The 26,056-nt window shown below is 43.0% G+C and overlaps 2 protein-coding genes across 5 annotated transcripts; one reads left to right on the forward strand and one right to left on the reverse strand.

The window, feature by feature from the left end:
- Window positions 1–469: 469 nt before the first annotated feature.
- On the reverse strand, window positions 470–9,365 carry zfta (zinc finger translocation associated). 3 transcript variants are annotated; one of them, XM_073474470.1, is made up of 5 exons: window positions 8,913–9,365; window positions 7,095–7,607; window positions 4,462–4,827; window positions 2,977–3,432; window positions 470–2,422 (listed from the first exon to the last, which is right to left on the reverse strand). In XM_073474470.1, exons 1-5 carry the CDS (start codon window positions 9,034–9,036, stop codon window positions 1,932–1,934), a joined length of 1,950 nt encoding a protein of 649 aa, XP_073330571.1. In that variant the 5' UTR covers window positions 9,037–9,365; the 3' UTR covers window positions 470–1,931. The 3 variants fall into 3 exon arrangements, with proteins under 3 accessions (XP_073330571.1, XP_073330570.1, XP_073330569.1); XM_073474469.1 differs by having other exon boundaries at window positions 7,095–7,610; XM_073474468.1 differs by having other exon boundaries at window positions 470–2,425; window positions 7,095–7,610.
- Window positions 9,366–11,486: 2,121 nt separating this feature from the next.
- Window positions 11,487–25,907, forward strand: LOC141003740 (uncharacterized). Of its 2 annotated transcripts, none has more exons than XM_073475182.1 (7): window positions 11,487–11,609; window positions 13,429–16,884; window positions 18,640–19,347; window positions 20,556–20,605; window positions 20,697–20,758; window positions 20,854–21,171; window positions 23,011–25,907. In XM_073475182.1, exons 2-7 carry the CDS (start codon window positions 13,636–13,638, stop codon window positions 23,037–23,039), a joined length of 4,416 nt encoding a protein of 1,471 aa, XP_073331283.1. In that variant the 5' UTR covers window positions 11,487–11,609; window positions 13,429–13,635; the 3' UTR covers window positions 23,040–25,907. The 2 variants fall into 2 exon arrangements, with proteins under 2 accessions (XP_073331283.1, XP_073331284.1); XM_073475183.1 differs by lacking the exon at window positions 11,487–11,609 and adding an exon at window positions 11,748–11,827.
- The last annotated feature ends 149 nt before the right edge of the window (window positions 25,908–26,056 follow it).

The following is a 26,056-nucleotide window of genomic DNA, read 5'->3' on the forward strand; positions in this document are numbered from 1 at the left end:
TTCTCAAAATACTTGACTCATTCTCAGAATCTGTATTTTTTTTTCGATCTCTTTTGTTTAACAGTGGCCCTAATACTCACATTCGTATGTATAGCATCACCTATATAACTGAAGCTGACAAATGTACCCAGTATCTTCAAATGTCAACAGCCTGTGTGTTCCTGAAAGATCACTGATGAAATGGTTGTTGATGGAAACAGAATCCCTGAGTTACATTTTCCAGGTGAAGAAGTGACATGTTATGACCGACTTTTCTTTCTCAGACAGCTCTTAGTTCTTTTGTTGCATACACTTTGTACAATGAAAGGAAAAAGGAAACAGTACCAAAGCTGGGAGCAAACTGTTCAAAGCAAAAGTCCTTCGAGCTATCTCCAGCTGTTAAAGAACATCATTGTTGAAATCTTCAAATCTTCTGAAGTACAAAAACTTGACATAATTACAAACACATTTTGTAGAAATCAGGGTGCATAAAAGTGCTTGTATAAAGGAAAAATAATTCTATTTTTTCATATATTTACATATTCTTTTTTTGTGCAGTTTTAGCTGAAATGAGTTGTAGATGATGAAAAGGATGCAGGCGGGTGGAGCAACGATGCAACTGACAGAGATAACATATCTCATTAGAATGGATGAGAGAGGAGGCCGTCCTTCTCCTCCACTGTAAACAAGGAATTAAATAGACTAGAGAAATCCTACTGACTGACTGCACGCTGCCATTCATTGTCTTCAGCAATAAACATCAAACACAGTCTCATTCAATTGGCTGTACACAAGGAAAGCTGGGGTTAAGTACATTTTTAGGGGCAAAGTGCTGTGTTGTCTTCAGACACATTATCGTAAAACTAATTCACCTCGGCTTTGCCGAAGATTCTGTTTCTAACTTCCTGAGAGCGTAAGACTCTGACCCCGACCAAAACCAGCCCCAGCCCCCTCCTGGACCTGAAAGTTACACAGCACATACTGTACCACGATGACAGACCGAGTTAAAAAACAAATGTCCAGACACTCATGGAGGGGGATTTAATGTCTCAAGCCCCATTTCAGTAGAAGTGATCAGAGCGGAAAGTGCGAAGGCTAAATTGTTTATAGGTAGCGCTCAACCGGTTTTGATGTGAAGGTCCAGAAACGTTTTGTGGACTGACCTTTCACCCGATTTCCCATCAGCATGGGGGGAGGAGATATTAGCTGAATTTTCCTTTTCAGGTGAACTGTTCAGCACAGTTAAACTCAACTGTTCACAGACATTCCAGTGAAATGGATTGAAGTTACAAGTTACTACTACTTGCGGGGCTAGTTAGTAGAATTAACTGGTAACATGCTAGCTAGTTCATGAACATGCTAGCACTAGCCAGCCACTATAGCTCCTAAATTTCACTGTCACAAATGCTGATTTAATATGGCCCTGATACAAATGTATGAATGAATACAAATGTAAGTCAAAATAATACACAGATTTTGTGCATCTGTGCACACATGCACTCACTGGTGTCATTTCCTAAATCTTACAAGGTCCTCAGTAACACAGATCATGTGCAGATAAGGCTTTAGTCTCAAGTGAGTGGCTGGACTTTCATTTTTTATGCAATAACATTATTAGGTTGTGGCATTTCCTCTGTGGCAGTTGCTACCTGCAACATGCCACAGGAGTCCTCTCAGGTCCACATTTAAAGGGGAAAGTCCAGTATTTGTAAACATGGGTCTTATTTTTTGTCCATTATGAGCACTGGTTGTGGTCACATTTTACTAAGCACCTGCATCGGACACATTTGGTAAATTTGGACTCCGACAAGAAAGAAAGTGAGAGTGGATAAAGGGCATGGTTAAGAGAATAAGACCCTGTTTGACAAACGCAGGACTTTCCCTTTAAGAAAGAAGGCGGGGGGCTGCTTTTGAACAGGGGCCATGTGAGGAGCAACGGACGGAAGCCCTTTCTAAGTGCCAAAGTGTGCTGGAGTGGGAGCCAGCTCGGTGTGTCCGTGGTCCTGGGAGGAGAAGCAGTCATCAGAGTGGATGAAATGCAGGGCGGTCTGGTTGTAGCTCAGCAGGGCCTGCTGCTTCTCCTCTGAGCTGTAGTAAAAGGAGTGGGGGTGTACCTGCTGGATGTGCCTCTTGATGGTGCTGACCTTCAGCGTGGCCAGAGTGGCTCCACACACCATGCAGATGAGGCCGTGTCTGCGGCAGTCGTAATCCATCAGGTACTCCATCCGCCAGCGCACCTGGTAGTTCCTCCTCTGGTCCTTCCCGGGGTAATGGCCGTGACGAGAGGGCGTGGCGGCAGCGCTGCCGTCCTTCGCTTTACCCTTACCTCCGTTTACACCCTCGTCCTTCTTCGCCATTTTGTTGGGTGTTCCGAGGTCAGGGGAGGCGTCCTCATTCGTCTCTGCTGTGGTGTTGAGGACATCTGCTCCGCTCAGGTTGATTTCTGCTAAAACAGTAAGTGAATCAGGAGGGTGCTGCTGGAGTTTAACTGCCTGAAGCCATCTTACTTTGATTTTCTCGTTTAGGGTGATTCATCCTATTTTCTTAAATCAAATTATAATGGTCAGACATGGACACTTGCTATATATTTTTAAGGAATTTTGCCATTTTTACAGACAGGAAATTCTTGAATACATTCCCAAAAAAATTGAATTCAGCGGGGTCTGTGTGCAAGGCCTGCATGAACAAATCAAAAAGGTGGAATTTCAGTTCTTATAATATTATTACTTAATACTATATACTATAATACTATAATACCTGTGCTGATGGAAATAGTGCTGTGGAACATATCAAGAAAGATAACCATAGAGGAAATGTTGAGTTTACATTAACAGCAAATAAAAGGAGTAGTTCAGAAATCAGGTATAAAATAAACTTGACATGTGAACATGTCTGTTCTAAAAAAGTCTTCTATCTATCTGCTGCTGACATTAATGAACACACTTACAGAATTTACAGTTGAACAGTAGAAAGTAACAGTGGCTAAAAGCGTCTCACCATCTTGAATTTGTGTGCCTTCACTTGAATAATCTTTGGTCCAGGCAGCAGCCATGGCTTCCCTTTCTTCTCGGCTCAGGGTGGTGGTCTCGGGGTGACATTCCTGGATGTGGCGGCGGAAGCTGCTGACCTTGGATTCGTGCAGGACCTGAGAACACACCATGCAGAACGTGCCCCGGCCCTGAGGCCCATAGGCCACCAGGTAGTCGAGGCGCAGCCGCCACGGGTCGCCCCCGCGCAGCCGCCTCTTCCTGGGCTGGCGGAGGGGCTGGGGTCCCTGTTGTGGAGCTCCAACTCCTCCATCCTCACCGATAAGACAAGTGTCCTGAGTTAAAGTGCCATCATCTCCTGGGTATAAGTCAGAGTTGATCTGGATGGCCTCCACATCCTGAGCAAAGAGGTCCACCCCGCCTTCTTTGGTGTTGGGCTCTGGTTTGATTGAGTTGTCCGGCTCTTCTGTTTCAGGGCAGAGAATCATGCAACATATAATAGATTCAAAGATACACAAAGATCAGTGAGGTCTGCACAGAGCCCAAAGATACTAAAAGACAACAGCCACCCAGACACAGTCTGTTCACCCTGCTGCCATCTGACCACAGATACAGAAGTGTCTGCTGCTGTACCACCAGACTACAGAGCAGCTTCAATCCTCAGACTGTGACACTCCTCAACTCATCCTCAACACTCCACCTTGAAAAATATTTTTTCTTGTGTAGTATGAAGAGACTACAGCTTACATTTGGATGTCCTGTGTTGTTGAATGACAAATAAATGAACCTTAAAACTTTGATTACTTCTTTAACATCCACAGCTCCAATGAAGTTGGGGAACTGTCCCTGTGGATTCATGAGAACTGCTGTTGAATTATAGATTTAATTAAATCAATGATCTCTTGGGCTGCTGGTGGAGAACACTGAAGAGCAGACATGGACTGTGGACTGGAGGCAGTGTTGGAAGACTGAAGGGGGTGACGGGACGTCCAGGCTGCTCAGCTCACCCTGTTACCATGGCAACACTGATCCAGATAAGCAGTGATAAAAAAGGGTGTGTGGTGGATGGGTGGATTTGTGCCAGTGACGTCAGTACATTTCAAATGTTAGACTGATAAGAGCAAACGATAAGATAAGATAAATATTTAACAACACTTGTACTCCTGATAATTATAATAAGCTTCATCATCATCATTTTTTATATCATTTACAATACTACCTTTTGTGACTTTTGAATGTCACTGCATACACTACCTTTCTATTTAAGGTTTAATGTAGTTTAAATATGTTCCTAAGTGTATCTTATTTTTATTGTTAATTTCCAGCGATCTCTGGCACAAACATTTATAAATTAATAAATCAACTAATAAAGATCTATTTTATCTTATATACTACATAAATGACCTACTTCTACAGATCTACCAGCAGTCCCATACTTTGTCATTTTGGATCAAATATATCTACATGTTGTTTTTGAGTGCCTTTGTGTTCTCACCATGAGTCTGAGCCCAGGCCTGCAGGATGCAGTGCTTCTCCTCGGAGCTGTAAACCAAGGAGTTGGGGTGGGTGTCCAGCACGTGGCTCTTGATGTGGTCCAGGTGGAGCGAGGGCAGCTCTCCTCCGCACACCATACACAGCAGCCGGCCGGCCTCTGCCTCATACTCCATCAGGAACTCCTGGCGGAACCAGGCGTGCAGCGAGTCGTTCAGGTAGCGCTCCAGGGTCTGGGCTGACGGCCCGGGGAGGTCCTGCTCCTCCTGCTCGGGCTGGGGGGCTTCACCCTCTTCAGAGTGGGGAGACAGACTGAGAGGTGGTTGTTGTTGTTGCTGCTCCTGGGGTGTCACAGGGTACGGGGGCTCTGCTGTGATTAGAACATATAAAACAAACACAATGTAAAAGAGTTTTTCTCAGAATCATTGCTGTTGGCGACTGTCTTTAGTGATACTAAAGTGAACTCAAATTCTACTTCTAAAGGCCTTAAAATTATCCTTCAAACAAGGTTAACCACAGGCCAGAGTGTATACAGTACGTGGCTGTTTTAAAAGTGAGGACACAACACAATGATACACTATAAAGTTCTTTGTGAGCTTGTAGATGTAACACATCTAAACAAGACAAACACTCCTGGCCCACACTCATTTTGACGCAGAGTTTGAAGATGGGTATTATAACATGTATACAACCGTTGTCTGTTGAGATCCCATCACAAGATGCTCTCTAGTTTGTTTGTTCATTTACTTTTTTATTAATGACTAATTTAGCAGAAATACTGTATGTCAATGGATGTTTGTTTCTACGTTCCAACAGTAATACATCCGGAAACAAAAGAAAAAGGAGACGAAAGAAAAATCAAGCCTGTGTGATATTCTATTAAACCCAGTGGGAAAATCCATCCTCTGCATTTTAAGTGTGTAGGATGAGGTCAAACTGACTCCGGGTCTCAAGCTGGTGCCTTGTTCAACATTACTGGCAGGAGGGGTGGGAGGAAAGCAATGAGCCTGGAAGAGACCCATGCAGATCCACAGAGAACATCCAAGACATGATGAGAGTAGCGACTAGGCTATGACACAACTTTGTTTTTTCACATCCCTTGTTGTTAGAAATCCAACACACAACCTTTTTTCTGCAAACACTGCTTATCACAGAGGCACTGAGACACCTCTTACACCTCAACCATTTAGGTTTCAGTCCTGTGTTAGATGACAAGTGCAGGCTTGTGGATTGCTGTAAATAAACCGTTAGCGAATGTTGGAGAATAAGAAGTGTCACTGGAGTCAGAATAAGCACCACAGCCACCACTGTGTGTTGGTCTTGAAAGCTTCATAGCTAAAAATAAGTAACTGTAAGTTGTGTGCAGTTAAGAGTCAACACAGTGTGCCCCCAACCTCATCTGTTTACAGCTCAGGTACGTTCCCCAGGTCAAAATGTTCCCTGTGGACTTTTCTTTTAAACAAATAATGTACAGTGGTACTCACCAGAACAGAGCCTAACATGTGCATTTCCTTTCTTATAAAACATCTGTGAGGCTCATTCTTCAAAAAAAATATTTCTTCTTATGTCTTTGTGCTGTTCAGCCACCTTCTCTCAGTCAGTGGAATAGCATGAAACCACCAGCAGGAATGTGTTTTGCATTGCCCGTGCTAGTGCATGTGACTTTGTTTGTGTGGATGTGATACAAAAAGATGGGGACCTCCTCCTAAAAGCATTGCTCCTCAGCATCACTAATGATCAGCGTACATTCAGCGTCCTGGTCAATTGGATGGAAAGTAAATGTGGGAAAAAAGAATGTTTTGCCACTTCGAGTTAACATTTTGGGAAATACTTAAGTTCTGACTTTTATTATTGAGTTTAAATTCACAAGTTTGAGGAAAAAAGTTCAAATTCTGACTTTAAACTAAATGCTGAGTAACAAGTCAGAACTTCTTTTTTTTTTTACAGTGTATTCATCCTCTGTAGAGATGAAAAGATTGATACCAATTTCATGTTTTTGTGTTAGGTATAGAGCTGGAGCCAAGACATGGTTAGCCTAGCTTAGCATAGCACAGTGTACATAAACTTCACCAGTGCTTAAGTCTAAATTTTTGGGTGGATTTGATTAATGCGGAGTCACTCAGTGCAATCACAACTGCTGCGTCCCGTATTATTATACACTTTAGTGTTTTCATTTGTCTCCTGGATTTAAATTCACAACAAAAGAGCCTGTCAAAGCAGAGTTCTTTTACAGCCAAGTTGGAAATCTCAGATGTCAGATATTCCCCAATAGTACATGAACGCAGCGTAATAACAACCTGTTTTTGTCTTCTTTCTTGTCATTTCAAAAGCTGTAGTATTTGCTTCACTTGCCTTTCATAAAAAAGGGGTAAAGGTTTTAACTTTGAAGAAGGGCGGCCAGAACCTGAGTGATCTGTATTATTGCGGTCAAATTCTTAACATGAATCTATTTCTGTTTCATTTAAAATATACAGTACAACATAAACTACCTCAGAACAGCCCTTCCCTCTCCAATTCCTGACACATCATCACTAAATCATTACATCATCCCCTGCTAACACACCACCATGCCAAGACATTAACTCATACTGCCACCAAGTGTGAGATTTAGAAAATGCCTGGCAGAGTCCTACCCACCGGCAGCATGTTGCTCTGAGTCCAGCTGCTCCTCTTCCTCCTGAGGTGGAGGTCCTACAGCTGAGCTGTATGACCTCTGACCCCCCCCCAGACTCAGGTGGCTCTCCCACCCCGAGCGGATGACCTCCTTGTCGGCAGCACTCCACAGCAGGGAGTCGGGGTGCTTCTGTCGAATGTGCCTCTTGATGGTGCTGAGCTTCAGGGTGGCTAGGGAACTGCCGCACACCATGCAGATCATCCCGTGCCTCTGAGGGTCAAAGTCCATCAGGTACTCGCTGCGCCAGTACTCGTGGTAGTAGCGGCGGTGGTCCCGCCCTGGGATCCGGCTTAGGCCCGGACGTGAGGCCCTCTGGACTCTGGGTTTACGTGCGGAGGGCCCTGGTGCTGGGGAGAGGAGAAGTGGGTGGTCCGGGCCCTCTGTGATGCTCCAGTAGCTGGTGCCTGGAGACCTGACAGGTGTAACCATGCCAGCCTCTGATTCCTCCTCACCATGGCCATTGGCAAGACTGTCCTCTTCTGACAGGAGAGAGAACAGATCAGTCCTGCTGTGCTGTCTCTTTAAGAATGATTACTGCAACTAAAAATCCTAAACACATATGTAAATATCTTATTAGAGATAAGGAATCCTACTCTTAATCTTTTGTTGTAGGAGTCATTTTATTCAATCTATAAAACAGTAAATCTCTCTGAATATGATTGGAAGTATTATTATTATAAGGGTAAGGTAACATGAGGCTGTCAGTGAAAATCACCTCTTAAGACTCTGCACATGTAAACATGGTCATAAACCAACATTTTACATGTGTTTGTTCAAAGTTGTAATCACAGTGACTTTATCTAACGTGGGTCTGGCTGATCCACTTGATAGGGTGCCAGTACCATTTGTTTTTACATGGATGATCAATAAATTTTTAACTATTTTTACAAAACAGTATATGAACAACCTGTATTTAGGCCCATACAGACTTCCAGTGCAGGAATATCAAAAATATTCTGAGATCATTTAGAAACAGTCACTGTGACATAGTTCAGTACATATCTTAACAAAGAAAACTGAAGAGATTATTGGACTCTGTGTAAACTGAGTAGTGGTCAGTGATATTAATGTGCTGATACTGTTTCACTAAATGTGGAACACGTATGGTGTCTGGTTAAAATTGTTTGTCCATCTGCTTTACATAGGCTATACATAGGTCTCTTTTAATTTAAATTACCTGTTAGAATAAAGGAATACATTATGAGGATATGATACATCAGAGAAGGTGGCATACAAAGAATGTGAGTAACATGTTACATATATAATAGATAATATAAATACATATAGACAAAGGAAGATTTTCTCAAAATGTAATCTGTTAAGCTGTCATTGTTTGGCTCTTGACTGACAGCTGGAGCTCATAGATGGCTCATTTTATTTTTCTAACACCATCCCTCTTTATGAACCTACCTTCTTTATATACTGTTCTGCTCTGTGTTTTACGGCCTACATGAAGGGATTCTCCTGCTACATATTCTCAAAAACTGATTGTGATTTATTGCAATAACCCATATTATTATTGTTTATTCATAGGTGTGAGGCGGCCTGTGCCGCCGCTGTCCACCAGGTGGCAGCTGTGTGTCTCGGTCCGCCTGCCTGCCTGCGTGCTGTTGAGCCTTTGTTTATAGGAGCCACAGAGACGGAGGGGCCATGCTGCTCCATGGCATTGTCCCTGACACGGATTAACTGGCTGCCTGACAATGGCCGTGACTCTGACAGACACGCAGACCCACATTGCGGTGGGAAACACCACGAATAATAACACGAGTTTTTTCCTTTACCTCCCAAGTCACTCTCCTCTGGCGTCGCTTCCTCCTCCCCGCTTATTATTAATGAGAGCAGCTCAGTCTGCTCGGCACACCGGAGGTCCACAGGCTCGCTTTCCCCCGTTTCTTTCTCTTCCATCACTGGCCCGGCTGCTGTGTTAATAGTGGCTACTGTCCCTCCTTCCTTCACTGTATCGTAGCGTTGAAGCGGGACATGTCACTCTAACAACAACATGTTACAACAGTAACATGTCCACACCGCTCGGCACCGCTCGACACGCATCTGGCAGGCGCTCTATAACGAGCCCATCGCAGAGGAGCCCGTGCTCTACGATGTCCCCCCACGCGCCCCGCACGGGAGCCAAGTTAACTTTTCACAGAATCACAATCATGAATCCCTCCGCCGACCACAGCCCGCTGCTCCGTCCTGCTCTGGGTAGAAGCGCCTCAGCGCAGGCCTCCAGTAATGTATTTTAAGGCTCTTGCTTGTCTTCAGGGTGGGGAGCCGGACTAGGGGCCCCTGGGGCTCCTTAAGGGGCTCCTGGGTAAATTTAAAGAGACAGTAGCAGCGTCGACAATGCACACCCACCCCGGGGGGCGGGGGGCAAACGGAGCAGCAGGCGCTAATACTGATAAGCTGCTAATACTAAAGCTGTTGTTCTCACAAAATCATGCGCTGATAGAGGCGCTTTGGTTCGGCACAGCAGCGGTTAAAACACGAGGCGGTCCATTGCGAATCAGACCCCCATGAGCTCCAGCTCATGATGTTTGGTGCCGGGGATCCTAACAACTCATCCTGTCAGATAAAATCCGTGTGGTGTTGAGAACAAGCCGGTGGGTCCACACTAGATGTGACCCGCCTTACTGTAGATGAATTTACTGACTGATCTGTAATTCTTTGCTGATGCATCAATAAAGCCCAAACTGATACATTGAAATGGCTTGTTCTGTCTGACTAAAGGCCAAAATATTCAGTCTGCCATCACGGTAGGCAAGGAAAACCCAAATATGCTCGTCATTCTCTGACCTGTTGTTATTTTTTGTAATTCACTCATATTTGAATTGAAATGTATTTATTTTTTGGTGACAGTACCTGTGTTTGTATAGTCCAGGGTGAACCCATAACTGTTTCAGCTCTAAGTAGCCCGTTCACTCTCAAATTAAATTCTAATAAATTAAAATATTATTATTTTGTGGATGTTGGTCCACCCATCTTGAAATAGCTTGAACGTTCAATATGAATGAATTTGAGTTGAAAACAGAAAAAAATCAAATCTATCAACAGAATGTGAAGAAGTGACACTTTTGACATTAAAGACTTCTATGTGTTGTGTTGCAGAGATAACTGCTGAAGTTAGCATGCTAACCAGCTAGCCCTGGACCTTAAACCTGGACCTCTTTCTCCCTGCAGGCCAAAGCTCCTGTGCTAGTGGTGTAAACTCCAAGACTCCCCTGGTATTATGGCTAGATGCACGGCTATCTATGCTAACGAGCTAACATTAGCAGCAGTCATGGCTGTATAAACAGAATGCAGTTAGCAGCAGTTAAAAGCAATTCTCGTGATATGCTGCCCCTAACTGTTAGGAGTATGAAGGTCTGCGATGTGTGGCCAATTCTTATGTACAAATTGCATCTTTAAAGGGGCTCTATGTAACAATTGTTCATAATCACTCATTTATTGGTCATAAGTGAGCAGATTGTAATGTGACGTCTCTTTTGGTTGCCTATGGAAGCCTGTGGACGATGTGTTGAAGCTGTTTAAAGCTGCTGGACTGTGGATTTGTTTGTGAAGGACTCAGGTCAGATTAGCTGTGACAGGCCAGAGGATGTGACTTTATGTACGTTCTCAGTGCCTCTCTCCGCTCCGCTGACAGAGAGCAACAGCAGCTAACGTTAGTTTAGAAATGGAGTCCGCTAACATGAACTAACAACCAGCTCCCAGCACAACACAGGAGTTACATAGAGCCTCTTTAAGATTTCAAATAAGATATATTAAGAGATTTTACAAATGTGTCTACTACCACTACTGCTGCTACTATGTTTTCATCACATTTGCCTTTTAATAAAACACATTTGATCATTGTCCTGTTCAAACCACACTGTTGCTGCTGGTTCTGAACAAAAGCCCACATCAATTGAGGTCATATGTAGAAAAAGCCAATAAATCAATGGACCTTTGTCCAGCTGTTGCAAGCTGGAAAAGACTACATGTCAGTGCAAGCTTTAAATCATCTCTGTGCATTGGGAGTGATTTGATTTTTTTTTATTATTATTGGTTAGCCTCATGAATTTGTTACCTGTGTCAATTTCAGTTTACCCTAACAGTGAGATGGAAACGGGTTCAGGCCTGATGAGCAGCAGTCAGTCAGTCAGTCAGTCAGTCAGTCACACTGTCCTGTGACACATTAGCTCATAGCAACATTCATTTTTCATGCACTCCTCTTCATGGGTTCGGATTTGAAAAGGAAACGAGGGGGCGTTGTACTATACTGTCTCTGTGTGTCCACGCCATAGAGTGAGCTCACACACACACACACACACACACGCACACAGAGCGAGCAAGCATCCAGGTCCCACATCCTGGTACTTTTCAGCGTTGTCAAGGCAGCCTCAGAGCACGGCTTGCTGGCGGAAAGTAGCTGCAGTGTCCTGGCAAAATATCTGTCCAAACGTTGACTTAAAGTGTCCCGGAAAGTTAGGTGTAACTAAAAGGTAACGGCTATGCATGTTTTTCTTCCACATGTTTCAAAGCGTCCTGCTATACAGCAGTAATGTGCGGGTTTTGTCGCTTGTTTTAGACAGGCAGCAGACTCAGACAGGCGCCAGTCCGTGTGGACAAGAGAGGAAGATCTTGTCCATTGTGCCGCTGAGAGAGACAGCGCTTCAGGATCCGTTTGCGCTCTAATGTGGCCATTTTTGATTGCGTTGCTGTATGTATTGCTAATTTTCGCCTCAGCTGGGTCGGTTCGCTGCGTTTCCGATCAAATAGACACAGAATAAAGAATAAAAATGGCTCTCGACAGATATAATTTGTGATAGAAAGGGACAGGTTTAAAGGGACAGCGTCACCCTGCTTCCTTCCTGGTTCCTGTAGCGTACACATTTGTACAACACGACGTGTTTCTGTGAGCAAAGGTGCTGCGGGATGAATGTTCATATTCTGACGTGTTTTATTGAAACATCTGGCGAACTGTTGGATGGTTTCAGTCTCACGTGGAAATCACACAGTGTAGCAGTGTTGTGATAGAGCAGATGGGCGGTTTAGTGAGCTACATATGCATTGTCTTTCATTAGCATTGAAGCGACACTGGAGATGGGAACACTTGTTATTGTGAGTCCTGATATCTGTAGCGTGTTAATGTAGGAAAAGCTTACACAAAATGCACAGCTGAAACCCATGTTTTCACAAGTCAATGTACTAAAACCACATGTGCCTATATATCTGAATATGCTGTATGTATTGGATTTGTGATATAACATCATGAAACCTTGTTTTCATGTTTTACTCAGCATGGTAATGAAGGAAAAAGTTACATATAGATTTGTGAAACTGTTAATTTTTACAGGTGAAGTATCCTAAAACCACATGTGAATATAGGCTAGAACAGAAGTGTTGCACATGTCAGATAAAATCCTAAGTCATGTGATTTGTCTCGCACTTTAAATGTGAATCTCTGTGTGGCTTTATCGTGTGGATTCACCTCACTTGAAAAGTTGTGTCACGTGAGATGGATACCTCACATTTCACATGTAAAATATCTGAAAACAACACGTAAAATGTGTCTCTGGTGATATTATTTTACACACCACATCTCTTCAGTTAAGGTGAACCTATCTATTATATATGTGAACTGTCCACTGTCAAGATATGCAGTGAAATCCAGTTCTCCGTCTCTGCCACACACTGTACCTTTACAAAGGTTATAATGTTCAGTTTTTGCTGCTGCACTGTGAATTTCTTGGTGAAGGACTCGGCTTGGATCTTCTGCAAGAGTCCAAAGGATGTGACTTTATGCATGTCTCATCTCAGTGCCTCTCTCCACTCCGCTATCATAAACATAAACAACGAAAAAAAAACCTTCAAATTCAGTGGTTTCAGACACTGAAATGTGAAAATTAGCTGTGTTTCTTAGTGTGTTATGGTAGAAAACTTTAAACTGTTGTGCATTTTTCACTATTTTATAGACTTTTATAAATTATCTGACATTTTACAGACCAAATAATTAATCGATTGATAAAGAAAATCATTGGCAGACTAACTGATGATTAAAATAATTGCTAGTTGCAGCCCAAAACACCAGACAAGCCTAACTACAACAATAATGACAACATATCGTTGAATTACCACCTCTGACTGAATATCCGTCTAAAGGTAGAATTTATGTCAGGGCTGATTGATTGAATTAGGTTGTATTACTTTGTTACAACCAGTTTTATAATTTGCCTCATATCACTCAACTGTTGGCTCATCTCATCATAGCAGGTTTATTAAGAAATAAGACCCAACTAATACATGTTTTCTGTTCTTCAGGACAGCTGCATACTGATGTGATGTCTGAGAGATTTGGCAGCTGCTCAGCAGAGCAAAACCACCGACTGCAACATCCTATGGGAGGACACCATGTAAGTTAATGGCAGTGAGGATTCTGGACTGAGGGGATGAACTGAATCGGCGTCACAAGGCAAGAGCCAACCAGTACTGGATGAGAACTGATGGGCTGTCCATGCTGGCAAAAGCATGCCAACTGCAAAAGGTAAAGGTAGTCCACCTCCCCAACGCTACCGGCCTGCCTCAGAATATGATGATGCCACCCTCGCCCAAAAGAGAGAATACTGGAGAACCAAGAAACGAGAGCAGAGGGCCCGACTGTCAGAGCGGAGAAGGAAGCCAACACAAGACAGTCATGGGAAAAAGTTCCCCCATCTAAATGCCTCTGCAGCGGTGAATTCCCGTGTTGCTTTCTCTCCTCCTGTGCAGAGTAATGATGAGTCACACAAAAGCGCCAACCTCTCTCCTGCATCACAGACTGGAAATACAGTGGGGGACAGCTCAGTTGAAGCCACTGAAAGCCAAAAGGAGAGATGGCTCCAGACAATGGAACTCAACAAGGTCTTGTCTAAGATGCCAGCATCATGTTCCATCTCAGCCAAAGTTGCTCGGAGTGACACAGCCACAGTGAAATGCCTAACGACAAGGGGTGCTGTGAGCAGAGCCGTTACCTCACCCACACCCAGTGGAACCCAGCTGAACACCAGTTCCTCAGTGCCTCCAGTCAGAGTAACCAGAATTACCAATGGCAGCTCCGCTAAAATAACACCTCAGCCATGTGTGTCTATGCAGGGAGCAACAGTCCCCAAAACGCAACAGAAGGCACAAGTGGCATTCCGCATTCAGCCCAAACTTCCACCCACCAATGTGACCACAGGTATGATCCTTGTGTCTTCTCCGTGTGTCCCTGTTTCTGTTAAAACAGAGGGCAAAGCAGCAAACACTACACCTCAAAGTGGAACAAAGAGTGCCTTGGTCACCTCTCAGAGGGCTAAAGGTATTATCAACTCACAACCTTTGCTGGAGTCCGAGGAGGAGAGAGCAGCCAAGCGCAGAGAGCACTGGCGGATTAAAAAGCGAGAGCAGAGAGCAAAGATGGCAGCTCAGTTAGCTAAGACCAGAGAGAGGGCGCATGGCACAGAGATGATGTCACAGAGGCCGACGGCACAAAAAACAGGACCGGTTGGTGCCACGATTCTTCAGCATCTTCCATCGCAGATATTTTGGAGAGGTCAGAAGCAGTGTCCTTCTCGAGTCAGAACTTCATTTGCATCGACCAAAAGGGAAAATTATAGACTGCAAAGTAGGGCAGCAAGTTTAGCTCCAGTTAACCTGCAGACGGATCAGAAAGCCATCGCACCTGATGGGACTAACGTGAAAAAGCCAAGGGAGTCACAGAGAAAGCTTTCTAGTTATGTAAATCTTTCTAATGTTTTCCGAGGGATTGCACGATGTAAAACACCTAGACAGAGTTTCATGGAAGTCCAGAGGAATTTCATGAATCAAAGAAGTATCAGATGTAAATCTCCATCGCTTGCTTCAGTCTTTGGTACCAGAAATATCCCCAAAATTGACCCCAACGACACACCTGAGCAGATAATAGCCAAACGACGAGAGTACTGGAGGATTAAAAAGCGTGAACAGCGAGCTAAGCTATCAATGGAAATGAAGGCTCGGTTGAAGGAGAAGGACTCTCTGATGCGAAGAGTTAAACGTTACCAGAATATCCTTGAGGAGATGAGGAGGGCTCGAGCGCTGACACAGTCAGCAGGGAGCACCCTCACCCACGCCTCTGAGACCATCGGAGGGTTCATCAAAGAGGATGGGACAGTGACCATTAACATTCCCCAGGCTCCGACAGATCACAACACAGCACCACACAAAAGTGAAGAGGAGCTTCATGTAGTTTGTAATAATCCCCCCACCACAAAACCTCAGCCCCAACCTGGTACTAAACGGAGAAGTATTGCTCCCATTCGTGTAAACAATCCCCCTCAACTCCGTCCAGCTCAGGTGAAAGTCTCTTTTCCTCTCCCTGCACAGTCCGTCAACAAGTCTCCAAGACAACTGGCAATCAGACCAAGGCCTCAACTTGAAAGCACAACTGTTCTTAGTTCACACTCATTAGCAATCCAGTCTGTAGGTCAGCTCACTCTTACTCATCCTCAAACCCCTCAAAACACTGTTTCTGCAGGATCAACAGCAGAGGTCAACATTGGTGGTTGTGTCATGAAAATGTCAGTCTCAAGTAGCGCACCATCAGTGCTGTGTCTGGATCCAGAGCTGACAGAGGAGGAGAGGATGGCAAGGAAGAGGGAATACTGGAGAATAAAGAAACGTGAGCAGAGAGCAGCTCGCGCTGCTCGAATGAGGCAGGGTGTCCTCCAAGCAAGGGTCAGTGCAGCCTTACAGAGGAGGAAGGCCCAGAGGCAGGTAGCAGCAAGCACTGTACCGCTTGGAAGGAGGTTCACTAACCATGCAGGAAATACACAACCTCTCCCCAACAACAGTGTGCCTATTACGCCACATGCAAGTGAGATAAAACAAGAGACTGAGTCTATGCCAGCAGCTGACCTAAATTCTCAACCAGAACAAGCCATCTGTCCAGATATCAAACCCCCAACCTCCCCAACACCACCTCCAGCGCCTCAGCCCGAGTCTGACCCAGCTCTGAATGCAGACAGCCAAGCTACCACTCTGCTAGCCGTGGCCTCTATGAAAAAACTCCTGGAGGAATCACTTAGCACAGTGTCGGAGTGTAAGAGTGAGCAAACTGACATTAAAATAGAGTCATCAGAAGAGGCTTCAGAGCCAGAGATGGAGGCAAATTTACCTCAGCTCTTTTTTGAAAAGGATGAGGTGGCTCCTATTGCTGCTGACTTGACGCTGGAGATAAAAAGTTGGCAATCAGACACAGATGCTTTGGAACAAGCAAGTTCACCAAGCCTTCATCTGACAGACTCACCACAATTGAGAGAGACACCTCCACCGCCTCCTACCTCTGAAGAGGTAGTCCTGCATCCCACCTGTGAGCACTCATCCCAAACCCCTTCGAAATTCATAGTGAACCTCACGGAAGTCTCTGATGGCCCATCATCACAACGCAGAACCCAGAGGCTTCGCACCAAGAAAACGGGCCATCAAAACTGCTGCTCCCCTGAGCCGCCAAAGCTACATCACCTACCCATGGAGCAACTGCAACCACAGAAACAACACTGTGAAGAACACAGTCAGGCACAAGAACAATGCCAAAACAACAGTTTGCCTTCAGCACAAAGACATCTCAGTGAGGTGATGGAGCACAGTGGTTTGACCAGCCTGCAGAGGAAGAGGGAGTACTGGAAGCTGATGAAGAGGCAGCAAAGGGCCAGGTTAAAGGAAAGGCAGACAGGAAGACAAGGAGAATCCACCAGCCGACATCCCCAGAAAAACATCCAGGTGATGTGACACATGGGGATAATGTTCATTTTACACATGTTAATGAAGGTTCTCAGTCATCCAGGTCATGATAATTCTAGGTGCTGTATTGCAGGCAACTGGACTTGTTTTAGTTTTCTTGAAGACGTTGCTCCTCTCATCCAAAAGGCTTCTTCAGTTCTGAACGTCTGCAACATGTAGATGCTGATAGCAAGTAGCTAATATTGAACATGCTTGATACGGCATTGTTTGATCAAAGAGAGAGACTGTGAGGGAGTCAGGGCAGGTGGGCAAAGTTTAGAAGAAGCAATAATTAAAGACTATATATGTTTGCTAAGCCTAGCCTTACATCAGCTTTTGCATTCATTTCACATATTAAGGACATTAAGGTTTTTGTCAAATGTGAGCATGTCATCATGGTAATTACAATAAATTACAATAAGTAGAGTCCATTCGAAAGACCCACTGATGTGGTATCCACAACTTTTTTCAAACTATATTTTTATGGGTTTTTTTGTTATTAATTTTTTATATTTTGTACCCAAAAGAATTGCCACAGACAGGCAGTGGGACAACAGACAGGGTCATTCGGGTAGAATGAAATGCTTGGCAAAGAAAAACTGGAAGTGAAAAGAGGCTGGGTTACATGCAATGATCATGATTGTCCCTGAAATTGTCGAGGGTTCTAATGATTCACATGACTTTGAGTCATGTAAAGCCGTCAATGCTATTGGTCCAGGTTCAGAAGGAAATAAAACAGTCAAATTATATACATAGTAGAGAAATCACTTATGGTTCAAATAACATTTCCATTTTTTCCATTATTTTTCACATTTTTCACTAACATGTCTCAGAGAAACAGTGCTGAGACCTGCTACTGAACGGTAAATGACCGTTCCATAATGTGATACCCTTGAACTGTTTCTATCCATTCAGAGATTGTTGGAGATTCTTTGCTCAGGCATTTCCTTGTTATTGCGTTTTTACTAGCTGCTAGTTGTATTTGGAGTAAATTTCTGTCCAATTGGTACATTTCCCAAATATAACAGTGAAATTAAAATCGAGCTCTGAGCTGGTTATGGATCTGATCTCTGTTACCACATCCACCCAGTAAGCAGAAACATTAGGACACTCAAAAATGTGAACGTGCCCTTCAGACATGTTGCCACACATTCTCCAACATTATTCAGGTTTGTTACTTTGTGACTTTTTATTTTCTGGGGGTTGTAAAAAACCTTGAAATATTTTTCCAGATGAATTCCTCCCAGAGACCTGAGCTTGAGGTGGTGGAATGTGTCTTACATATATTCAACCAGTCATCAACTGGGGTGTTTTTATATTGTCTCAAAACTTGTGTGGCTGGTAACCTCTAAAATAAGCCACCAAAGAAAAAAATACTAGATTCATGATGAAGAATCATTTTACTGATTTCCCACAAAAGCCATTCAGAGACACTTCTTTCCTTTACACTAGTGTGATTATGCTAAAGATATCAGCTTATCATCAGCTTTGGCAGCCTGTGTCTAATTTGTTTGTAGGCCCAAAGAGTTCAGGACTTGTAGACATGGCCAGTGCCCTCTCCAGCTGAAACCTGAAGCATTACACTGCAAACCTCTGTCTGGCATTTGACACGTGTACAGCAAAAATAGAGAGGAGTGTGTGAGGGGGGGCAAACTTAAAGCCAGGGGCAAACATACATGTGCATTTTTTAGAAAGATGATTTGTTGTATTTAACTGAGCTGAATCATTTCTTCATGTTGTGTTGTTGTCTTTCAGGCTCCAGGTCTCATTATTATCAACACTGTTAATGCTGTAAGTCCTCCAGCAAAACCAGCCCTCCAGCCCAAGCCATCTAATGCTTCTCTGACTGCAGTGACTAGTATCCCCACGGTCCTGGTCGTTAGCCCTACAACTTGTACTGCTGAACAGTCACCTGACACCCTCCAGGTCAAGTTGCCCGTCACCAGTGTTTCCTGTTCACCCAGAAGTGAGCAAAACAAGATGAGCACTGGGCCTTCACAGACCGAGTCTGAATATCTTGGAGCTCCAGAGAATCGGCACGAAGCCATGCCAGGACCACAAAAGTGGACATCAGGAAGCACGGATGTAGACTCAGCTACCTGCCTCCCCACTCTGAAGCCCCCAGATAACCCATTGTCCAGCATCAACCTGCAACCCATTGAACCCCCTGGGCAAACTCCAACTTCCACTCTCAGTCCAATAAAAATCCCTTGTGACCAACTTCAGAACCCCACACATATGATACAAACTCCCACCAAGCTAGCACCTCTAAGCACCATGGTTCCACCGAAGCCCATCCCAGGTGAGTCAGACGAGGATTTTCTGAAGAGGAAACGGGAGTACTGGAGGATAAAAAAGAAGGAGCAGAGAGCCAGGAAGGCCATTCGGGATAAGGGAATATCTCCAAGGAGAGCCTCCAACAACTGGAGGCCCATCCTGCCTGCCCAGGATATACAGACACAGGTGAGAGCTGCACAGGTATATAAAACAACTTGTTTCATGGTTTACAGGCACTGTCTTATTATAATATTCATATTAAATGATGAAGAATGCAGATTAGTCATAACGTGATGAAGATGATTGTATGATAGTCTGTTTGCAGGTTCACATATCTGTTCACAAGTCATACAAGATTTGATTCAAGCATCAAGTGTCTCTATTATCCTCAAAACACACAAATAAGCTTTCATACAGAGTTAGAAAAACAGGGAGAGGACAGAGAAACAGAGACCAAACCATCACAAGATCACCGCAATATAACATTCAGATTTATGTTTTCTGGTGAAAAATAACCTGAAACTAAGACTCATTGTTCTTGTTGCCTCAGAATGAGCCTTTCATATCTACAGAGGGAGCAGGTCCGTCATGTTGCACTGCCATTTTTATTTTTTACAGTAGCCCAGAATGGACAAACCAAACACTGAAGGGTCTTTCATGTTTTTATGTTTTGAGCGGCCACCGTAGGGTAGGGTGAGACGAGGGGTGTTCAGTTGGTTGCAATCTGCTACCTCACTGCTAGATTTGATTTGATAGATGCCACTAAATCCTTCACACTGGGTCTTTAAATTAAAAATCAGTGTGTTGTCATTTGGGACACGTGTCAAGGTCAAGGTAATGCGATCTCTCTGATGAAATCTCTACACATCTACAAAGTTACATGTTTATTATTTAGCTTTTTGTTTTTCCACTAAATGACTTCTAAGAGATGGGAAACAACCACAAAGAGTCATCAAAGCACAACAAAGACGGCTACAAAGAGACAAGAAACGTTCCACCTTTACCTGCACTGTTTCAGCTTACCCTCCAGCATCACTTGATATCTCAGTGTTGGTGGCTGATATTGTAGATGCAGTTGTGCAGACTTGATTATACTGGTATGCTTATTTTATGTCTCAAATGAGTTAATCAGTGCATACAGCTGATGGTAGTTTAAACACAGGAACTGGATAGGGCTCATTTTTGACAGTAGGTGTCAAAAAGTAACCCCTGGTCATGTGTCATTTACTGAATTCCTCAGGTGAATGAAGTGAGATTCCTTTATTGTCACATATAGTCAGAATAAATAACAGAATTTATTATTCTGTATACGTTATATTCTATATAATGTATTTTCAGTTTGTTTAGGACAATATTTTTCCTCAAACTCTTTTTCTCTCTGATAATCCCTGCAGGATTCTGGTCAGTGGGTGAGCTCCTCTGAGGAGTCAGAACATTTAATAAGGTTTGAAATGTGTTTAGCTTCTTTAAAGATTGTTCTGCTTCCAGCTCAGTGTAGAATAATAACGAATATAACCATTCTTTCTCTTTCACAGCACTTCAGCAGAAACCGACCTGGAATCCTTTCAATATCCAGAATACACAGCGCCACTAGAAGGTGCAGTATCAGCTATGCCATTTTAAACCTAATAGAATGAATGTTTGAATGGAAATGTTCGCTCCAAACCTTACCCCTCTCCACTGTCTCTTCAGATGAGTCAGAGCTTCTGTTCGCTGGCTATGAGAATAATAACGGCGATGAAGGTCCTGTCTCAGACACCGTGTGGAGGAACCGCTACCTCATGGACTACGATCCGCTCAACCAGCTGCTGGTGTGCATGGTGTGTGGGGAGCTGCAGTACTCGCACAACCTGGAGGGAGTGAGGGCCCACATTGACGAGGCCCACCCGGACACCCTCACAATGGACCCTGGGGAGAAACAGCAAATCCTGGAGGCCTGGGACGAGCAGGTGTCCCAGCGAGAGCGCTTCTTCACCAGCCAGCTACAGCAGCACAGCGGGGCGCTGGCAGGTACAGTATGACTTCAGAGAAGGCAAGATAGCTGTTCAAGTATTGTTTCTACATATGGTGGCTCAAGAAGTGAACAGAAGGCCAGTATAAGTATAAAACACCAGGACCCAACAGTTTTGCTGCTCCAGTATTGGTCCAGAGGAAAATACAGCAACGAGTACTGGACACATTGATCATGGAGTTATTTTAAGACTGTGCACCCTTTGAAAATAGAAATAACACACTATCCTTCATTGGGCAATGTGTAAGATATGGCCAGAATTTTAGTTTAAAAACATTTCAAAAAATGAACTACAGTTGTAACATTATCAACTGAGTGTGAAGAAACAACTATTGATGTTACGTCAAAGCCTTATGAACTGTGTTGCAGAGACGTCTTCTAAAGTTAGCATGCTAACCAGCTAGCCACAGCCCGTCCTGTGTCTTAATAGAAATATATCCTGTAATACAACAACAGCAAGAGGGGCTCTGACAGCCCCTGTAGCTTCAGCTGTAAAAGCTTAGTGTAATGAGTAAACCAAGTAGACTCAAAATGTGAAGAAAGGAATCATTTTTACACCTGTTCTCCTTACTGAACATAAAAATACAGCTAACTGAGCTACTTGCTAACAGGAGCTAGTCACTACAAACAAAGATGGCTACAGCAAAGAGTATAGTGAGCAGCAGGTAGCGGCTATGCTACCCCCTATAACTCTGGAGCTACCTTTGATTTCTGACTATTTCTCACAAAGTGTATTTGATAAGCAGGATCAGCAACCATTGTTTAAGTCTATACAGCCTTGCTAGCTCTGCTATGACCAGTGGTTTATAATGGATAATGTTAGCTAATGTTAGCAAACTTTAATAGATATTACTTTTCAACTGACCCTAATGAGTCTGTTTGCTGACTTTATCACCCTCCACTACTTGTGCTACTACATTTTAAAATGTCACAGATGACTTTTACACAAAAGTAAACCAATAAGTAAACACACTGTACCTCACCAGGAGACGTGCTGTGTCCCGCTTGACATATCCGTCCACTTGCTTTCAGTCCGGTTACCTATTAATAATTTCTTTAAACCGGAACAGTGCACAGTGAAACAACCTCAACAACAACAACGTGTGTTCATCGTTTAAAGTTTTTTCACTGAGCAATAGTTTGTGCACATCCAGATGACTCAGCGCAACATTAGCATTCGTATGGAGTGGTGTTTTGTCCTCCTGACAAGTGCAGGTTCTAGCTCAGTTAACCAGTTTAGTTACAGAAGTTACATAGACCCACTTTAATGGACCCCAGATCCTCCAATCTTTCTTCCAGTGCCACCATCAGATCACATTTCCCTTTCTACCATACATATCAAAATCTAAGGGAAATTGCCATGAAATGTATAGAGCACAGTCATGCTCCCCAGGGACGGAACCCTTTTCATTTTGGACACTCTGTGAGTTTTCTCCAGCACCACCCTTCAGACCATTGTAGCGGAGCTGAATATTTTATTGTCTGAAAGGCAAATGGCTGTGAAATTTGTTGAGCTCACTCAAGCTCCCAAAAGGGATTTTGAGGATTTCCTGGTCTTTCTTCTAAGACGATATTGCCTGCCCAGTGATGCCTCAAAAGAGTGGTATCTTCTTCTTAACCCGTTTCATTTTTAGATTGGAGAAACGTTTAAAAAACATAGTTCTATGTAAAATGAAGCTAAACTGATCTCATGACCCCACAGACCCATCCACCCCTCTAGCCTTACCCTCAAACAAGGTACTCGTAGGACTAGCAGAGTCATCAGTATGTTGCTTGTCCCTCCAAGACTTTGCTGGGTTTTTTTTTAATTTGCCAAACCTGTCTGACTTGTTTTGCAGAAGCACACAACAGAAACAGAATCAACTGAAGATGCCGGACCAGGACACTAAACCCACACTTTATTTGTCTTATTTATTTATTGTTATTTTTCATCAATTATTTTACTGTCAAAGGAAGTCACCTTGAAAGAGAATGCTCTTTAGGGAACAATTGCCCTAAAAAGCAGCTATACCTCATTTACTACCAGGGCTGTAATGTGCTTTTATGAACTCAGCATGGACATTTTTACATTGAAGCTGCCACAACTGAGATTTTGCTGAGTTTGGCTCAAAGCATCCTGGACCTATCTCTGTAATAAACATGCAGATAAAACGTAGATGGAAATCATTTTCATGTTCTTGCTGTACTTCCTAAAATTATTTTCTTATTTTTCCATTTGGCCATTTCAAACCTCAACAGTCAGTGTTTCCCACAGACAAAGTGAACTCTCTGAAACAGCGTTTAGATCATCATATGCCCCAGCTCGACTTCACCATTATTTTTTTGGTTCTCCAATGGCAAAAGTCGTGACATGCTGACACCCAGCCCTATTTGTAACCTCAGCACTCATCACATAGTAATTGCCATGCACAACTTAGAGAAACAATCAAATACTTTTCTTTACCTGTTATATATGTAGCAGTTAAGTATCTTTTGTCTTCATCAGTTGTATCTTAAAAGGCATTTTCAAATTTGTGTTTTATTTGCCTTCATCTTTGGAGTAAAACCATGATTACACCTCATATTTCATATTTCCACATACTGTGCTGCTCTGCTCAACTGCTCTTCTTCTCTACTGTTAGCTACAGTAGGATGAAGTAGTGTACAGTGCAGTTTCTGCCCTAACTTGACATTTTATCTGGGAAGATGTTAGGCATCTGTAAGATCATGAAAATATCTTTGACCATACAATCTGCTGCTAGATAAGTAAAAATGATTTGTTTCATAGCAGTCACAGTTAGAGTTAACGCCTAGTCACAATAAAAAAGTGGAATGGTGTAACTAATATTCACGTCTTTTTTCAAAATGGTTGGTTCTAGAAGCTTGGCAACTTAGTGACTTCACTCTCAGGGCTAGTTAAAGTCTTATCGCTGGAGAGCTAACTTGCTAACTTCCTAACAAGCCAGGCTAGCACTAGTAAGTCACAGTAATTTCACACTATTGTTCTGCTTATTTTCTCCTAGCATTTTGAGCTGGCTTAGTCCCTTAAGGGACAATACGTTCTTACAGTTTATTCAGAAGGCGCATGTGTACCATCGACCCCTGTCTCACAACTTTCTGCAAACCATTGCTCTTTTGTGGAGCAGTTAATAGAGGCGGGTAAAATCATTATATACGTTCAGCTGATGGGCTATGAGACCTTCTTCCATTTTGGACACTCCAACTATCCTTTAACGGTCAGCGCTGTCAAGACGGCCAACGATGCCAATATGCGGGTCAGTGTACCAAAGCACACTTTTTCTTTGCCCCCGCAATGTATGAAATGCTGAGGTCATGAATGGGGCTAGCTAAACTGTTGTGTAACAGTAGCGCTAGTAGAAAAGAGTCATTAAGTCAGCAAATACTCCATAATGTCTGTTACACTGCAATGTCAATCTGAAGTTTGCTAACATTAGCTCCCATACTGGTTAGTACTAGACCAAATAAGACTAGGTCAACAAAACCACTGAGTGTAGCCAACTGAACTGAGCTAAAGTGGGTTTTATTGCTCACGAGTCCAGCTTTTCATTTTCTCGCTCAAAGACCAATAGTGTCACTAACTCCAGGAGCCATAGTGACCCACCTTAGCTTGTTCAGTGATAAGCCAATAGTGGGATATATCACTGCTTTCAAATGGAGAAATAATGTACATCAGACTGTGTTGAACAATTAAACGAACCAATAAAATGGGTTTAAAGGACATTCAAATGCAATGCCAGGTCTTGAAGCATGTGTTCCCATAGGTGTACCATATCAGAGCTGAATAACAGCTGATGCATTGATATGATAGTTACAAGAAATTATACATTTACATTTAACCCCCCTGTTCAGCCAGCTATAAGAAAAGAAACTGTCTCTCACACACACACACACACACACACAGCACAAGGGTTTATACTAGTCAATTTATTAAATCTGACAGTTGCTGTCAGTTTTGTATAAAGTTTTTCTGCTCTATTGGCAGGCTTCCGTTCAGGTCCAAGACTGTTCTAGACCCTTGTTAGTTACTGGATTATTGCATGGGTGTCCGAAACATTTTTTTGTATAAGGTACCGCACCATACTGTTCTTCAAACCCTGAACCTTACATATACTCCTCAATGACAACTTTTTGTATTGAGACAATTTTTATACAGTAACTTTCTCACAATCTCCTGCAGTTCTTATGAGCTCCGCCATGTAAACCATCAAACCATCTGCAATGTAAATACACAGAATACTAAAGTGTTTATGAGATGCCAAACTCTTCTTTGACTGTGCTGTTTCACAATTTTTGAGCAACTTTATTTATTATTTATTGCATTTCCTCTTATATAATGATAATTGATGATGCATTATTCATATCCGTAGATAGTTCCATGTTAGACAAAGTTTCTCATCTGTGAGTATTGAGGATCCAAAGGCTTTCCTGCATGAGTAGTAAATGAATGAACAGTTGTATATCAGAGATGAACTCTGGAATGCATTCCCATGCTTTTTGTATGATTTTCAATAAGAGAAAAATGCTGAAATAATCTTCAGTTTGAGCACAAATCTGTGGAGGTCAGTCATGCTTGGAGAAACTGCCTGCACAGCTACAACACAGTGTAAATAGCTTGAAGTGACCGAGCTATTTTACCTTCGGAGAATGTAATTCTGACTAAATGACTTGTTTACCAGTTCAAAGGGAATGTTGAAATGCCTTTTCAGTAATAAACCTTTTCTACCTTTGACCTTAATCTTTGAGATCTTTATTTTTTACACGTTAGTTATCTCATTTTTACCACAAATCAAATGCTCTCGTAACATATGCAGTTAGTTGTTTGATCTAGGTCTATAAAATGTCAGTAAATGTTGAAAAATGTTGATCATAATTTTCCCTAAATGT

Source organism: Pagrus major, chromosome 10 (genome assembly GCF_040436345.1).
Source record: "Pagrus major chromosome 10, Pma_NU_1.0".
NCBI classification, from domain to species: domain Eukaryota; kingdom Metazoa; phylum Chordata; class Actinopteri; order Spariformes; family Sparidae; genus Pagrus; species Pagrus major.